An 18636-nucleotide genomic window follows, 5' to 3' on the forward strand; every position below is an offset into this window, starting at 1 on the left:
AGTGCCTTTTTTTGATTAAACAAAACTTCTACAAAAATACAGCTACTGAGTGCTTTGCAGGTACAGCTTGCCACTATTGTCTAGTATCTGAACCTAATAGAATCCTTAAATATCAACAGAAAACTTTGTCCTAAGTAGCTTCTGATTAGAGACTAACTTCCTAAAATCTTTACCCTATGTGTTTTCCCATGTACTACTTGATCTGTAATCATGGACTTAGATAGTTCAGACTTAAACCTCTATTTAGCAAAGAGGAGCAGTGAATGAATTTTATTTCTTTTTATTTAACCATTTGTTCGAGCTCAGTATCTAAGAATTCCTTTTTCACATTATTCTTATCTGATCACAAATGTTACTGTTACTTTGAAACAATTTTCTTCCTACTACTTCAGTTTTGTGGTCTTAGTGTATACTTTTAACCATGGATTTACTAGAGGTAAGAAAATGTCTATTTATATATGACCTTGTTTTGAAAAAGCAGTAGATCCACAAACACTAGAGGATATCACATTCTTGTTTATGTAGGTAAGGCTTTCTTTTTAAGCTATGTTCAAATCAAAGTCTTCCACTAGTCATTAACTTCTTTGTAGCTCTACCTTTCTTTTATATTGAAAACTTTCCTTCTATTGATTTGGAAATGACTTGCGAGATCATAATTCAGCTTCTTTTTGTTAAGCATTTTTTCTATTTCTTACTAAACTGTACACTCATCGCACCCCAGTACTGTAGTCCTTTCTTTTCAGAATCTTTCATCACTCTAATCTTCTAATTCACTTTAATCTTTGTGTGATTTTTAAATTTCTTCTGCTTAAAGAAATCAATTTCTTGTTTGACTAGCAAAAAGGAACCAGACATTAAAACTGGAGAATTATGGTTATTTAGATCTCAAAGATAACTGCTTGCTAATCATGGAGTTTGAGTTGGACGGGACCTCTAGAGATCATCTAGTCCAACTCCCCTGCTAAAGCAGGATTGCCTAGAGCACATTACTCAGGACTGCATCCAGGCGGGTCTTGAAAATCTCCAGAGAAGGGGACTCCACAACCTCCCTGGGCAGCCTGTGCCAGTGCTCTGTCACCCTCACCGTAAAGAAGCGTTTCCGTGTATTTGAACGGAACTTCCTGTGTTCTAACTTGTGCCCATTGCCCCTCGTCCTGTCACTTATGGTTTGAAATGTGTGAGCAAACCTGTGGGTACGTAGAGAATATTTCTCAGATTATTTTGTGCTCATCAGTAGTCATGTTAAACTTTAAGGGAGGAATAACTAAGTGAACTAAACCATGGAGCTATGTAAAACTGGATCGACTGTGTAAATATATGTATCGATATGGGAATTCATGGAAAAACCTTTGAATTGGAAACACCTTTAGATGGAACCGCTTTTATGAGAAATGATCTCTGAGAGGCAAAACAGGGCTGAATTCAAATAATTATGCCTAACAAACAAATTCTGAAGCTTTGTGAAATTATGAAACTTAATTTTGCAAAGCTGCTGTCCAATACCTTTTTTTCACCTTGTGGAATGTCTTGGTAGCAGTCTATGATGTATGTACCGTAACCACTGTGAGGATGAAATAAGCATCAGATAATACCGTGCAGTCTGATGTCCAGGAATACCTTGAATTATTGCACTGAGAAGCAAACTGTGACTTGTGATGAGGCTGATGGGACAAAAAAGTTTTCTCAATATGTTGATCTGCTTCAGTAGCAGGTGGCATGTGTGGTGCATCGCTTAAAAACAAACAAAACCCTGTTTTGAGCTTGAATTCTTGACTGGTATGACTCTCTGCTCCAGGGCTGTCATTTACACACATTAGAAAGAGTAATCTGCATTGTATGTTTAAAAAAAAGAGGGAATATATTTGTCTTGGCTAGTGGTTGTTCTGTTGCCTATGGCTATACTATGGTGGGCTTTGAACTTGTCATCTCAAACTAAGCAAGTTTGACCCTCGTCAGTGCGTTTAGTGAGAAACTTCATTGACAAATGGGTAACTCCCAGATTCCAGTTGCAGTTTTTCATTTTTTACTGTCTTGTGTGCAACTGGTTGTGTTTTATTTTTTTAACTTCCTTTTGGTTTATCTTTACAGCTACGGAAAGGAAACTGTGCGGGGGAAAAAAAACCCACCCTGTAATGCCAAATATAAGCTGGGAGTATTTGATTTTTCCTGACACTTATTTGATCAGGGTTTCTGTAACAGTTTTATTTCTCTTTTTTAATTTACATAGGTTATATGGATCTTTGGATACATTCTCGTTACTGAACTTAGTGTATGCATTTGATACATGTTCCCTCAAACCTTTTCATGGTTACAAAAATGTCTGTTTGCTTCATTATACCGAAAGGAACACAGAGATGGGGAATTGAAGTTACACTGCTGATTTTGTATTTTTAGTTTTCTGTTTGTTTATGCAGGATAGAGTCCTGACTCAGTGATTGATTCACACTACAGAAATTCAAAATCTTTCATAAAATAGGTAATATGGTCTGTTGGAGAAACCAGAAAATGTAATTAGTCCATGGTAAATTTACTGCTGGACCATGTCTCCGCTAATGGACCGGCATTACATAGCCTTTCTGGTCTTTAAAATCAGCTTGTTACAGCACTGGGATGCCTGCTCAAAGTGCATTGCTGTAGCACTTGTAATTTAACACAACTCTTTTTCTTTTTCTTTCCAAAGGCGCCTAAACAGAAATAACCTCCAGTTGCTTTCTGAACTGCTCTTTCTGGGGACGCCGAAGCTATACAGGCTGTAAGTAGGCACAACCCTATTTTTCTGGAAAACTTGGAATTGGTCTGTTATTGTGGCTTGCGTTAGGTTTTTTTTGTCTTTTGCCTCAAACAGGGCTAAAATGCATCTGGGACCGTTGATGTTTTGTTTAAGTCGAGTACTTTGACTGCTTTGCAAGATTTTCTTTTTAATCTGGGTTAGATACTTATAGTTGTATGAGACAACTGCTTAATCCATTCCCACTTCTGTAATGAAGTTTTGCTGAGAGAATACTTTGGCTTTCACTTTCTCCTGTTTGTTTTTTGGTTTCTGTGTTAAATGCCTGTGGAGATTCTGAACCAGAGATACAGCACTGTGTAGCACTGTGGTTTTGTGATGTTCTGTTCTTGTGGCTGTGCACGCTTGACCAGAAAAATCACAGTGCTGGCAAATGGTAGGTCTATGGAGAAGACTCTCCTGTGTCGCCTCGCAAAGAAAACAAGGGTAGTAACTTAAACCCTGGGAAGAAAGAAACTGTGAAATGTCTTACCTTAAATAAAAACTGTATCAAATTGAGTAACGAGTTTTTGTTTTGATTGTGGTGTTCGGTTTGATAATGTTTTACTCCTGGCAATATCTTGAAGTTAACGTTTTTGACCTGGTGGCCCTTTTAAGAATCCACTTTTTTCTGTTGCAGTAAAAACATGGAATGAAGTTTAGATACTGATTTCTGTATCTATCTACGTGTTCAGTTATTGTAAGAAAATAAATTTTAAAGTACCTTTAAGTTATAGTATATGGTATGGAAGGGATACAACATGACATATTGAAGTAGTCTTTGAAAAGGTGGTACAAATTCAGCCCTGTTTTAATTAGATATGTATTTGATACTTTTTTTTTTAGCTTCAGGTGAGATTTCTGCTGTTGAAATTGCTGACTTTATTGAGATTTTTCCCTTGTGTGCTTGGAAAAAGGAAAAACCGAAGGTGGAGGGAGCTGGGGTTCCTTTGATTTGTTTTCACTTTAGTATATGGAAATATTCTTGAGAACAAATGGTATGATGAAGCTTTTATTTTTAGGAGCGACTTCTGTTTTCGTATGGTGAAATAATAGTTCTTTTTTCCCCTCTCATAGTAATATGAAATGGTAAACTGAAAATTACTCTATTATTAGTGTAAACATTTAGTTCTGTGTATTCTTATTTCTTTCCTCTGCTTGTATGTACGCTTTGTTTTCAGAACTTCCTTGTAGATGCAATGAGTTGCTAAATTACTAGGCCAGAAAGCTCCTGAAGGCTTTTGTTCTGACAAACAAAAATATTTTTCTCTGCTATAATATTATAATATATTCATATGTGGCTTTCTATATTAATGATTGAGTCTCTTCTATAGTTTCCGTCAGCCATGATAAAGATACTGCTCCTATCAGGAAGGAAAATGAAAGGGATTCATGATCACTTTATTATTCCACCTATAGTGTAATGGCTGTTATCTAAATTCATATAAAATAGGAATGAGCCGTAACTTGCAGGCAAAAAATGGATGCACGCTTCAGGCAAAATCATACTTGAATACGTTTAATACAGAATTGCATATTTGATAGATGCTCATCTTAAAGCTATAATGTCCTTTGACATAAAGCACACAAGTGCTCATAACATATATGGTAGAAAGTAAGAGATGACTGGCTTCACAGTATTAAATTTCCTCTGCCTAAGGGTTATTGTTGATCAGACCATGAAAGTGAATGTCTGGTTATAATGTATTCATGATTAAAAGAAAATATGAGAGATACTGAAAATCATCAGTCACTTAACACTGAATTTGTAATTAAGGAAAAATGTGAGGCCAACAAAAGGATTGATGCTAGTTAAGTCGTCTTGGTCAATTTGCAGATTATATGTCGCTTAATCACTATGAAGAGTATAAGATGATTTGATTTTTTTTTTTTACATGTATCATTGTAGATGCTTACATGTATTTACATCCAAATAAGTATATTTCTAAGGAGAATGAGTTGTCTAAACAGGATCAAAAAAATGTATAATACGCTTTGGTTTTAGTATTTATTTTTGGCATTTAACAGCTAATCAAACAGTGTGCGTACTGCGAGTTTTCAACATACTACTGAGCTTCTGTGAATAATAATTACCATTTGACCCTTGGCTGTAAATGAGATGCCAGGTGAAGAAGCACATATGCTTGTTGTGTAGCCTAAATGCAATATAAAAGAAAGAGGGTACACTGTATCTGAATTATGATTAGACACAGTTGGTCGCAGCCAGCGGCCGGCTATGCTTTCCCTTTGCTGTCTGCTCCAATTTCTCTTTGGACGGGTTGAGAGAGCACTGCGTGTTCAGGTCAAGATGTTTGCCTAGAAATAGTAGTACAGTTGCAGCTGTGTTTGCTGGAGCAGGAGACTAGTTTAAATAGCATTACCATTTATCCAGTCCATTAACAGAACTCTGTAAAATAATACCAACTCTGCATAAACTACAGGACAGTGTAATAAAATTACAAGTGCTTGTTGACAGATGCGAAGTGTAAGTAAAGGAAAGCGATAGGTTGAGAGTTTAAAAGAGACAGCGCGTTATTTTCTGTGTCTAAAGACACTTGATTTTCAAAGGTAATTAAACAAATTATTTTTCATGTTACTTTCCTTCCAACTTAGCAGCCTTCCAAGAAATCTCCTGGAACTAGTTAAAATGAATGATTTGAGTCAAAGCAGAAACTGATTTTCCCACCAAGTTATCTGCAAAGGTGTTTTGACATAAATATTTCAATAGGAAGTAGTTAATGCTAAAATAGTATGAGTAGCGCTGTAGGGTATATTAATCTTACCTTGCAAGGTATCTTTCAAAGCAAAACGTACACGAACCTCTGTTTTGATCCAATACTGTTAAAAAAAAGGTGCTGTTGTGAATCCCCTGGGGTAATGCAAGTCCTCATTCAACAAGTACCTTTCCTGCAAGAAGGGGATGTGGTGTTTTCAGTGACCCGTATGCCCACTCACGCTAGCTTCTCTAGCATCAGCGATGGTACCTTAGTCCAGAGGACTCCTACAGCCGTGCGAGTGCTTATCTGAGGCAAATAGATTTTGACTGCTTACTTTGGCTGGTTAGATCACAGTTCATTGATTGCCGTTTGCTGCAGGATACCAAGTGCTGGATCCAAAGCTGTTTGAAAATTCAGTTTTAGAGGATACCTTTATTAATCAGTGGCACGTAAAGGTTATTGAATCCCATGCACAAAGCTTGTCCCTTTTGATTTACATTTCTTGCGCTTGGAATGAGGTTAAGTTTCCTTACTGAGCAATATTGGCTGTATAAGTTAGCATTATTGGCTTTGAAAAAAACAATCTTTCTAGTGCATGTGGTCTGGTACGAGATATGTTTTTTTTCCTTCTAGTATATAATCTTGAGTAGATACACATTTTGATTAAGATGTTTCTCCTCTAAAGGAAAAAGAAATCTTAATACAGTCTGATTAATAAACACTCAGTTTTGAGATGTCTGTTGTTCACTTAAAAAAGCCTAACAGCTAATAATTAAGGGGAAAAATACTAAACATCAAAAACCCTTTTAAAAAAAAAAAAAAAAAAAACAAAAAAACAAACAAAAAAAAAAACACAAAACAAAAAAAACCCCCACAACGATCTTAGGCCAGAACAGCAGCAGTAGCAACAACAACAACTAAACACGCTGCATGGGGGGCCCTTGCAAAAATTCCTCCTGAATTAATTTCTGCCAGCTATGATTAAAGTGTGTGGTACTAGATGTGTCAGACACCATAGTTCTCTGCTTCATTTTACTCTTGGCCTCTTTGGCCCCTGCCACAATAAATCCCACAATGGTTAGGCAGGAATTGCAGGTTACAGTTGCCAGGGTTACCGTTGTCCGGTCAGACCGACATCATTACTCATCCAGCCCGCTACCCCGAGCGCCGCTGCCCACTCCGGCGCGGGGAAGGCTGCCGGCAGCTGACGCAAAAAGGAGGAAAGTTCTCTGGGCGGCTCTCGCGTTTGGTTTTTGAGCTGCTGCAGGAGAACCTGTGAATTTGCATCATTTGCTGAGTGTTGATTTGTTTTTACCTTTGCCAAGGGGAACAACAAAAAAAATACATCAGCTAGGAAAGAAAAAAGATAGTGGTGTATGTAAGGCACTGATACAGCGACTTTTAAAATATTTTAATAGTGCCATCTTCTTATTGTTAAGGTAGCTGCATTTGAGGCCGAATTTATGGTTTTGTCATATTCCTTTTAACAGCAATCATGGCAAGTGACACTATAGTCAGAATTTTGTGGGGAAGATATTTATCTTCAGTCTGAATCTGTTTTAACAGCTCTGGAGAAATTGCTTATTAGAAAAGTGCTCATTATCCCAGAGCTTCTGAAATCTTAATCCAACTGTAAACAGGTGGCTGTAGATGTTAAAAATCCAATGAGGGGCAACCATGAGTTTGCTGTTTTCAGAAGGCAATAGCAGTGCATCTGTCTTCTTCAGCAAGTGGATCTGCTGCTGGATAAGAGTAACGGGTAGGTTTCCCCTGCTGTATGTGCCGCAGTAACATTACAGTGTGCTCCACCTTGTTGCAGGAGTGTGCTGGATGTGCAGCAATTAAAGATTTATTTGAACATAAATTGTGAAGCCACCTTGTTGTTTGATCCTTCCCAAGAAAGTGTGTTAGGCTTTCTTTAGTCGTTCATTTCAGTTTTTATGATTTGTTACGGGGCGTTCTAGCAGCCTGCATACAGGGAATTGTATGATTAAAGTGTTATCCTTTTAGAGTTAAATGAAAACAAATGTCTTCAACACATTGTGTCCATCTTGCCAGTGTTGGGACTTCTTGTGTTTTTCTACTGCAGTGGTTTAGTTCAAGTACAATGTTTAGATAAAACAATTTAAACAAATAATAGGCTCATGAACAGAAAAGTTGGTAAGAACATACTGATGCTAATACTAATTAGTTTTGGATTACCAGAATTATTTTATTAGCATCACTTTTGAACAGTGACTATAGTTCTTAGAAAATAAGTACTTTTCAAAACTATTAATGGAGAGCTACTGCATATAGTATATGTATAAAATGAGTACACGGTAAGCCAGTAACTAAAACAGAATCCCTATCTTAATGCATAGGGGTAATTACTACTGTCTTGCAGTGGGGAAGCACCATTATGATAACTTTGCTATGTCAGTGCATTGTTACTAATACAAGGTCTTATTGCCTCAATCTAGGATATTTTTTGGAGTGAATTTGGTCCCATATGCTGCAAGCCCACTTTCAGTTCTGTGAATTTTATTTTTGCTATAATTATAATCCATAGATAAAGACTGTCTAAAAATAAGTATTAAAAATGCTTGAGATTCATTACCTGTAAGAAGAAATTAAAGAAGCTGAAAACATGTTGCCTCTGTGCTAGGTTTGTAATGCCTCATCTCTGGCATTCATTTCTTGTATGGAAGATCTAGGAGATCAACTTTGTGAGACGCTATAAAGACTGATTGCTGCTTCTGTCACCTGCTCATTTTTTAATCTAGAGAGAAAAGTGAATTAGGAATGAATACTTTATGCAACTTGGCTTGCCTATGCATCTTTTCCCCTTGTCCTACCATCACTTGCTTCTACCTTCAGTTCTCATTCTCTGCTAAATGTTTCAAAATTGAAAATTTGGTCATCCTTTACAATGTAGTGAGCAAAACGGAAATCCCACTGCAGTTTTGATTCAGACTTGAGCCCTACTTATGTAGGGTTAGAGATGGCAAGATGACTTTTTAGAGATTTTTTTGGAAGTGCTGCAAAAACTTGTTCGATTCATCAGGTGATTTATTTTTGAGCATTGAAGCAAGAATTACGTATAAGCATTTGGTGTACAACTTGCAGCAGTTATATCCTAGCAACAGCAAACATTCAGCCTTAGATTTAGCTGAGTGAAAGTGTTGGTGGAACCAGGATGAACTTTTGAAATGTAGTCAGGAAAAAAAAAGTAAATCTATTATCACTGTGATTATTGAACTTCAAACTTCACTACATTACTCTTCCTGCCCTTTGTTTTAGAATCTCTTAATCTGTAGGCTTTTCCTGAGCTATGCTTTCTTTTGTATTTTCACAGCAACTGCCATGATGCTGTGCAGGAAAAAAATGGTGTACCGAATGTACAGAAATCAGATTAAGTGTTGTTACTTGAGGTAATAGTATGGGATTTTTAAAATTCGAAACAAATGTTTTTCTTGTGAAATGGTGCCCTCAAGATGGATGTTTGTATTTTTAATTTTGAGATAATTGGAAGGTGTCTTTAAATTGCAGTTAAATTTGCCTTTACTTCTTTAATTATAAAAACGTAATTCCTTGTCCATTTTTTTTTGTCTTACAAACAGTATTTCCTTCGTTACGGGATAAAATGGCAAATTGGGTGGACTTCTAGGGCTGTGAGCTAATTCTGCTACTGGGCAGATCGCTAAATCGTTAAGTAATCTGCATTACCAAGTGATATAGTTGACTAATTTCAGTGAAAGGCATCTGTAGGGATACTTAGAAGTATTGATTTTTCATTAGAACAAACACTCCAAAACTGTTTATAGTTGCTTTTAAACTTAATTTGAAAATCATGTTAATCACTAAACAAAAATATGGCTTAAGGGTGATTCTTCTGGACCAACGTAAATATCTGGCATTCAAAATCTCTGATGCTATTAGGTGTTGATATTTAAATATGCCTAATGCAAAACCATGCATGACATTCTCAATTACTTAACTTACTCAAACCATAGCACTCTTACAACAACGTGGTGGTATTCAGAGTAACTGAGATCTACCATAGCTCTTAGGCTTTGTTAGCTTGACCTGTTTGGCCCCAAGCATAAGTAATTATCCTCTGTATTTTTGTTGATGTGATAGTGGTCAAAGCGGAAAACTGAGATAATTGCGTTTTAGTAGGAAAATGAAAGTAACTGGGTTTGGGTCACCTGTAACCACACTCATATCCAGTCTGAGTCAGTCCCTGGGTTGTTCCTGGGGGGTTAACCTTGAAAGCTTTGGTAAATGGTGATATAGGAAACCTTTTAGGCAGGAGTTAAGTAGGAAACTGAATCTCGGTGAAGGAAGTAATGAAAAGTAAAAAGGCATGTCGGAGGAAATGCCATTATTATGTGGGGCAGAAACATGGTGTGAAATGTTATAAAGAGGACATCTGTAAGTCTCGGCTTGCGCAGAGTGGACGTTTAAGTGCAGCCGTGTCATCTTGATTAAACAAAGAATAGAAAAGAGGAATAAAGCAGGCCAAGGGAAGACGTGAAAGTATAGAGGCTGGGCCCTATGATGGTAGGCTTCTTCTGCGAGTGGAAGATTAAAGCCTAAAGTAACTGAATAGCTGAGAAAAGTCCAAAGAAAGGTTGATTGCTTCCCCTCCAACAGTTCCAATTGATTGAAAAAAGCCTAATTTAAAGTTCTGTTTGTTCTGTGTCTTAAACCATCAGAATTTTCTTTTAGAACTGGGGGAATGCTCTGGAAGAGAAAGAATCCAAGGATAAAAAGTCATTGCAGGCCAACAATTGTTCCTAATCCTCACAAAATGCTGCAGAAATTAAATTTATTCTTTATTGCTCAAAGTGTTACCTAGGTCACTGGGCGATGGGAAAATTGAACTGGAAGTCGAGTAGGCACAATCTTTGTTTTGTGTCTAGATGCTTAACCTTAGACACGACAAGGCATCTTAGTGTGTTGTGGGAACTTGGTTCAGAGTATTAACACCAGGACGTTTATTACCCTGGATTTATAATAGGCTATGCTGTCAGTAGATGAAAATGTTGTGTTTACATTTCAGTGTTAAATGATCATTTAATTAACACCTAAGGAAAAAAAAAAAAAACCCCTTGTGAAATTCTTAGCAGCTTTTATTGTTGGTTTCCTTGGAGGTTTTAATATCCAAGTTACGCCGCAGTCGCTTCTATAAGTACAGCTAGAAAAGACATTTATGAATGTAGTCAAGAAGGACAGACAGTTTAACCCCTGTTGACCCTTCATCCTGAATGTTGATTTATATAGCATTCTAAATGCATTGAATTTGTTTTAAAGCTTCTCTAAAATTACTCACGCAGCATTCAAACACCACATGTATTTTTCCTGTGAAAGAATATACACTTTGGGAATATTTTGTAAAAAGCATATTTTTTCCTAGTAAATAATATAAATAGAATGTATCAACAAATATTTTACAGTAATAAAAAACAATTTAAGACTGTTGTTTTGCTAGATTAGTCTGTATACTCTCAGTAAGCATATATGAGCTTTTATTAGAAAAAAGGTTTGAAACGGACAACGTATCGTGCACTGGTTGTAGTAGCCACTGTCTGAATTCTTCAAAAGGAGTAGGAAATTGGCAAGGGAAACAACATCACTGCAAAAATGCATATCCACTTTAGCCAGCACAGATCTACTTTCATATGTTCCATTGTATCAAAGAAAGCCAAGGCTATCTGAAAGCTTTAATTTGCTCTTGTTCCTTAATAATGCTTTTTGTTGTAATGTTGATCTACAAATGCTTTTTGAAATAACGTTGCCCTACAAAGCATGTTTGAATAATTTTTTGCATCCTAGAGCTGAAGCTATATGAAATGCTTTTTGTTAAACAGCAGCTGTTCTTCAACTGATGTGTTTTTATAAACATGCTGTAGTAAAAACTGGAATTACAGCTAGGTTTGGTGATTGTTGGATTTTTTTGGTTGTTTTCTCTTTTTTTTTTTTTTTTTTTGGGGCTGTGTTTTTAATCAGTCTCTGCTTAGGGGATAAAACCTCAACTTTAAAGCATGTTACCATTAGTGCTAAAAAAACTCAGCATAGCTTAACTCAATCATTGAGGACCCAAAATTTTTTGGTATACTTTTTTTTTTTTTTTACTGATGATCATATCCTTTACATGTGTCAATAACTGAGCTGGAAAACTTAGGAATCTGCTGATACAGTAAATGTTCCTTTTCTCCACACAAATGACAAACTGTCCAACACTTGATGAAATATTACAGCTGCAGTGTGAGTTCTATCTGCCATTGGGATCTCAATGTTTTTTCAAACGTATCAGAATGTATTTATTAAGTTGAAACTTAATATTCATATAGAGACTTGTCAGAGGTACTTGGATTTGCTTTTGTGTGAAATATTGGACCATTTACAATTAAAGCAGTCTATCACCATTTGAGTGTAACTTTTTCAGTGTTTTTAACTGAAAAAATATGCAATATTTATTTCTTGATTTGACATGACAAATGGAGTACTTAGGATGTGCTTAGGATAGAGAAGAGAGGCTTACCCTGTACCACGCTTAGATTACTCTCTTCACTTTGTAGTCTTGGTAGAGATTTTAGGTTTGCTGAACTGGCGAGTGGTTGAGTAGTGTGTGCAGGAAGACACAGGTAAAATTCCCACACGCAGACCGATAGACTTCAGTCGAAACTACATTGAACTGTGTGGGACTGAGTCCTGGTGGGTAGGTCACATCAATTAACAAAGTACCAATTAAAGGGGACTCTTTACAGTAAGGAAAAGTGCCAATACGCAAAGTGCAGTATTTGGCCTCAGTGAGGAGAACTGAAGCAAGGGCTGCAGTGATGAACAACCCCAGAGTGTTGTCCTCATCCTTGTGGCTGCTGTAAGGGTACTGGAGCCGGGGCTGGCGGTTTTATTTGGGAAAGGCCGCTGATGAATACCGAGCGGAGTTCATTCTCTCCCTCAGACTTGAGGGGCCTGCTCTGCTAATGGCTGTTCAGACCCACGTCGTGGGGAATAAAGCTGGGACTTGCTGAACTCTTTTCATCTTTACAGCCAAGCCCAGGTGCAGGCCCTCCCTGGCTCAAGGGTGTTTAAAGGACCACGCTCAGAAGGCTGCTTTCCCTGGCCCTTAATCTTCAGGGGAAAGAAAAAAAGGGGCTGGAATGGGGGGGTAGATCTTTTGGTGAAGTACTCCTTGAGGATTTGCAGGGTAGTATGTATGAGAGACAAAATCCTTGCCTCTTTCTTTTATTTCCCCTTCTGTCCAGACAGTTCAATGACATTTTTATATTTGCTGTGAATGTGTAATCCATACAGTTGCGAGGAAGGGCTGCTTGTACTTTATAAGGTGGCATGTAGGAAGGGAGGTTTGATGGCAGCTGTTCAGTGCTTTTAGTACTTCAATACAGGGGAGATAGAAGAAACATCAACGCTTCCCCCCCGCCCCCCTGTGGATTTTTGTAGGAGCAGTGGATAGCTGGAAGGGATTTAGATAGTTGATTGACCTCGAAACTGAAAAGGTTGCATCTCAAGTTTGATAAGGCCCACAGGGAAGGGTTGCAAAGATAGGATAACAGCTAATGTAATGAAGGGGTATTTGTAGTAGCTGCTTCTCAGAGTATAAAGATATGAAAAGCTAAATGGAGAGAAAAGAGTGTAAATGTGTCTTAAAGTGGGAGGAAAAAAATCTGAAAAGCTTAGTAGAACTAAAGGAAGTTATTTATGTGAACTACAAAAATGACACGCTCAAACACATAGTCAGTATGTTGCAGGAAAGCAGTGATCTCTTCTGAGGTGGGAGAAAATTCCTGTCTGATCCTAACTACTTATACATTAGTGTTAAATCTACCCCATGATTAATTGGTTCTGTCATACTCTTTTTTTTTTTTTTTTTTGAATTGTGCATTCTTTGTAAAAGACAAGACTGACTTCCTTGATTTTAGTCATCTGTCTGTAAATTCAATTGAGCAAATACTTTTGTATAACTCTCCTATGCTATGACTTGTTACAACAATGGTACTCATGTCATTTATGCCCCTACGACACAAGAACAAAATAAAAATACCACTCAAAAAAAACCCCTCATTTTTTAGGTCATAGTGATTTTTAAAAATGAAAACCCAGAACTCTTACAAAGTGGAGAGCCTACCAAATCTATGCAGGAGTGCTTTGCTGCTTGGTCTCCAGTACAGTGTACATGTCAGATACAGAAGCCCAAACTGCTCATTTGACACAGAGCACAGAGATGGTGTCTCACAACTAAATTTTAGTGTTGTATGTAGGTTTGGCAGATGTTAAATTCAAATTTAATCTAGAAAAAAACAATCATAACCATAGTGTTGCTCTTCCTTTGGCTCACCAATGAGGGTAGCCAAACACGTTCAGATTTGAGGGTCTAACTGCCAAAGTAGGTCATCTTCACCATTTTGGCTGATAACAATGGCTTTATCTGTGCAAAAGAAAATCTTTTACCATGTTATAAGACTTCTTAGGCTGGGAAATAATCAGAAAGCTGTGAAATTGTTTTAGGATCTAAAATAAATATTACTGTTAGGTAAACTTGTCCAGCTAGTATGCCTCATTAAGAAGAAAGAATTTTACAACATGCAGTGTATGGTCACCTTTACTTTGAAATCTCACATACAAAGTTAGATTCAAAGGTGCAAGGGTATGGCCAGTTGTGCCATGTACTGTTAAAGTTGTAGGTAAAGCACTGGGGTGAAGTATTTATTGGATCTGTTGTTTTGTAGCCTGTTGATTACTGATCTAAACTGTGTAAGCAGCGCATCAGTAAATTTTCATAGAATCATAGAATTGTCTAGGTTGGAAGGGACCTTGAAGATCACGAAGTCCAACCATCAACCTAACACTGCTGAAGCCACCACTAAACCGTGTCCCTAAGAACCACGTCTACCTGTCTTTTAAATTCCTTCAGGGATGGTGACTCAACTGTTTCCTTGGGCAGCCTGTTCCAATGCTTGACAACCCTTTTGGTGAAGAAATTTTTCCTAATATCCAATTTAAGCCTCCCCTGGTGAAACTTGAGGCCATTTCCTCTTGTCCTATGGCTTCAAACTAGTGAAAAGTGGTCTACCCCCGCCTCTCTACAACCTCCTTTTGGGTAGTTGTAGAGAGCAATAAGGTCTTCCCTCAGCCTGCTTGTTTGAGGAAGTAATACTAAGCAATTTAAATAAAGTGTGCCAGAATTGTTTGTCCTGTGGATATGGACTGTGGAATGTGAGAAATGTGAAATACTTACAGCAAAATCAAGGTTGTGATCACTGGGGAGAAAACTATTGTAAGAGACTTAGTGATGATGATAATAGCCATAAATGTAGAGTGCAGCATGGAACAATAAGGTCATACAATTTCATGCACATGTATCAAAGACACTGCAGGACGTGGAAGAGAATATTTTTAACTGTGCCATGTAGCTCTGGAAAACCAATGGCAAGTTGGGTTGCTTTTGTAGCTGATGTGGGATGTTCACTTAATGCATTTTTTCCGTTTTGTTGCAACACTAAAAACATTACACCAGGATTTTGGCTAAACTGAGTTTTTGTCTGTTCTTGTAATCAGGTTGCAAAACGTATTGTGTTGGGTTTTGTTTTCATTTCCCCTCAGCCAAATGAAATAACTTGAATCCAGTTCACTTTTATGGGGAAGGCTTCAGAATGAGTATGTGCTGTTAGCTTAGTTATGTAAGACTGGAATGGTGGAAGAATGGCAGTATTGTGTGTGTGCATATATGGGGGGAACAAAGAGCAAAACTGGGAGAAATGTAATTGAATTAGGAGGTTGATCGGTCAAGAAAAGATTTCTGCAGCAAGTCGCAAGTCTTAGAGGTGGGTGACCTAAGAACGATCATTTGGCGTATATTCAGTACTCTAGTTAAAATATTAAAGCTTCCAGATATATGAATTCTTATTAAAGAAATGGAACTTGACAGTCTGTTGGAATTATAAATTCACAAGATTGAACATTTAAAAGTAACCGTGGATGTTGGATTTTCACTGTAGTAGTAGAAAATCAAAGCTTTTTCTACCACTAACTTTATTCACTGCTGGCCTCCGAACCACTCAGCTACAAGCTGTCTTCATAGTGATTTTATCCACAAAGGTGCCAAGCAGGAAGAATGGCCCAATTCTGTTTTGCAGTATGACAGCTTGCACTATTGTGTTTCGTGTAATGTGTTTGACTAGGATGGTGAAATGGAGTCAGATGGAGCGAGCATTGCTAACAAGCAGGAGTTCTCATACCTAGATAGACCCTAGACAGTGAGTTGGTAATGGGGAGAAAATTCTGAAGCATGAAAAAGCTAACATTTACCTGAAAGTGGCAAATATTGTATTAGGAATCTGCTGATTGCTGATTTGCCTTCTTATCCAGGGAAGACTATTTGTCTTACAAGAGCTGCAGATCATCATTGTGGTTTGTAATGTAGGATTCAGTCTAGAGAGCCTTTCAGCACTGGCAAAGAAGTGTTGCAGTGTTATCAGCGTATTATTTCATCTGCTTACTCTAAAGAAGTTTAGATTAAGGTACACAAGAATGGTTGTGCATTTGAATAAACAAAAGTAGAAAGCATTTTGTATTGGGGGGAGGGAAAAAAATCATATGATTGTGTTCATGTTGCTGTAAAAGACTTCAAAGTTTGTTTTCTGAAGTAAAGCACTGTTAGCATAACCACTCAGTTTTGTGTGCTCCCTGGAATAGGAATTTGGGTGTTCATAACTCTGTATTTTATGCGTACAACAAAGCTTTAGTGTGTAATGTGGTTATGTAAATGCATTAGCACTAGTAGTTCTTTGGGCCTTCATTATTAATGTTTAAGATGTTAACATATTAAAACAAAAAAAAAAAAAAACACAAAAAAACAACCCCCCAAGAAACAAAAAGTAACCCCAGTCGTAGAGAAGTAGTCAAAGGCAAAATGCAATAAAGCTGGAGAAGCCAGTCTTGAAAAGCTTGTTTTGAGTTTGCCCAAAAGAAAGTAGATCAGAAAAATATTATCTGTAGCCATTATATGTTGCATTATTGTTTGATGAATTAGAGATGTACATTTGGAAGAATGTTCTTACATTTCTTAGAAATGTAATGCTATTTGACTACGTGCTGCTTTGAAGATGGAACTCTAACTAGATTCCCGTAACAGTATTCAGTGCCTCTTTTTTTTGCATGATCTAGCTGTGGGTGGGATTGTTTTGTAAGAAAGGCTGCTGTTCTTAATCTGTCTTTTTTGTTCACTTTACTTGCATTTTTTAATTATGGTTGTATGACTGTATTTGTTCATTGTATTTTATTTTGGCTTCTGAACTCGAGATTACTTTCTAATTAGTGTGTTAAATGTGAATGTTGCAGAAGACTCTCTTTAATGGTGTAACGTCTCATTCTGCACAATAATAGTGTAGGTCCCATGTGAATTTGACAAGTACTTAAACAAAAAGGGAGAGTAGTTTTGGTATGCCCAAAGGAAGATACAGACAGAAGATGATTAACGCATCACTCCTGCTCAAGTGTTTGCTCGTCATTGTTTTGGTACTTCATGGTTAACGAATTTTACTGGATCTGCTAGGAATCTCTTTCCTTCTAAATCAAGATGTGGGAAACCTGGGCTCTCTTTTCTGTGAATATAGGTAAGAGAAGTAACAGTGTATGCAGAAAGCTGTGACCAGTAATTAAAAAGAACAACCAAGGAAAAAAACCTGAAAAAATGTTTCAGTTTGTTGGGTGGTCCAGAAGAAGATTGAAAGGATGTTCTGAATTTAGTTTCAGTTACCAGAGGAAAATATTGTATAACTAGAAATCACATTTTAATTGATGCTTTGTTTTGCTTTATCCTTAATTACAATATCCTGCTGGGTGTAGTTTTATCAGCAGTGCTTTTGAGATTGTGTAATGTTTAGAGAGGATAACACTGTGTAAAACTTTCCAAATATGAGACTCTTAAAAAAGGAAATGTGGTGTGAATTAACTGTAGTTTTGAAAGGGAACATGGTAAGCTTTTTGGAGGAGTTTAAAGCATGTATGATAAATATGTTTTTTTGGTCTGTTTTATGCTTTTTTTTTTTTTTTTTTCTTGGATGTTAGGTTGGAGATACGAATCTGTAGAAACGGTTTCAGAAGATATGAACTGTAAAAGGAAATTAAGGAAATATCTGTTTGTGCTGAAGTTTTATATGGAATTCGAACTTTGAAATAAGCCTAGGTAGTGTTTGAACACATGGGAATTTTTTAAAATAAACATAGACATGAAGGGAAAATGTGATAATGACTTGATGATGATGAGTGTCTGCTGTTACGGGTCCAGTGAGATGCAAGTGCCAACACCCCAGCCTCTACACCATGATCCAAATCGTAACGAAGGAATTTGGCAGCTCTCATGCCTTTATGTGAATGTATTACCATGGCTATGAAGATAAATAGTTCCAAAGTGGAAATACTAACAAATATTTAGTCATTTCCAAACAGATTAGAAGTGAAAATAGGCATACTGTAGGAAACAAGATAAATAGGAGATATATCTTATGAGTATGTGTGTTCCATTCCTGTTTCCCTGGGCTGGTTCTTCCTTTTAAAAGTCAGTGTATTTAGACAGATTGTATGTATTCTCTTTGTAAAGGTCACATCCCAATTTCTTAATTTTCTCCAACTTCCTTCCTGCTCTTCCCCTCCTGTGACTCTCCTCTTATGCAAACATCAGCCCCGATTAAAGCCTAAAGCTCGCTGAAAACTTTTCTGTACTAAATTGTAGATTGGTGGGCTGCCTGATAACCACAAACTGTCTAATGAAGTGCAAGAGTTCAGATTTATTCTCAAGGGCAGGCTCCCCCTTGTGGGTGCTGAGCTGGTTACTTCCCAGCCTTCCATGAGCTTCCTTGCACTGCACAAACTTAACCTACAATTCCACCCTATTTTTTTTTTTTTTTTTAGTTAATATTTGTATATAATTCTAAAGTAATATTTTTGTATACTCAAGTAGTTTTGAGTCTAGACTGGCCTGAAAACTCTTAAATCAGAAAGCAGATTTGTAGAGTGGGGAAAAATATTGCCAGAACACAAAGATCTTAACTTTTTTTTTGCTGTTCCTGTTTTTGATGCAATCCCGTCTGCTGCTTTTATATCTAAACAATTCCCATATAAACTGGCTATATTGGCTTTTTC

The 18636-nt window shown here is 37.1% G+C and overlaps 1 protein-coding gene across 2 annotated transcripts in view; it reads left to right on the forward strand.

The window, feature by feature from the left end:
- SLIT2 (slit guidance ligand 2) overlaps positions 1-18636 on the forward strand; it is a gene marked incomplete at its 5' end in the record, with an annotated part of 271246 nt that overhangs the window by 18839 nt on the left and 233771 nt on the right. For both annotated transcript variants that reach the window (XM_082482340.1, XM_082482341.1), the window contains one exon: positions 2681-2752. In XM_082482340.1, coding sequence (XP_082338466.1) covers positions 2681-2752 — 72 coding nt within the window. The remainder of the gene's footprint in view (positions 1-2680; positions 2753-18636) is intronic.

This window comes from Vanellus vanellus, assembly GCF_965231255.1.
Source record: "Vanellus vanellus genome assembly, chromosome: 4".
NCBI classification, from domain to species: domain Eukaryota; kingdom Metazoa; phylum Chordata; class Aves; order Charadriiformes; family Charadriidae; genus Vanellus; species Vanellus vanellus.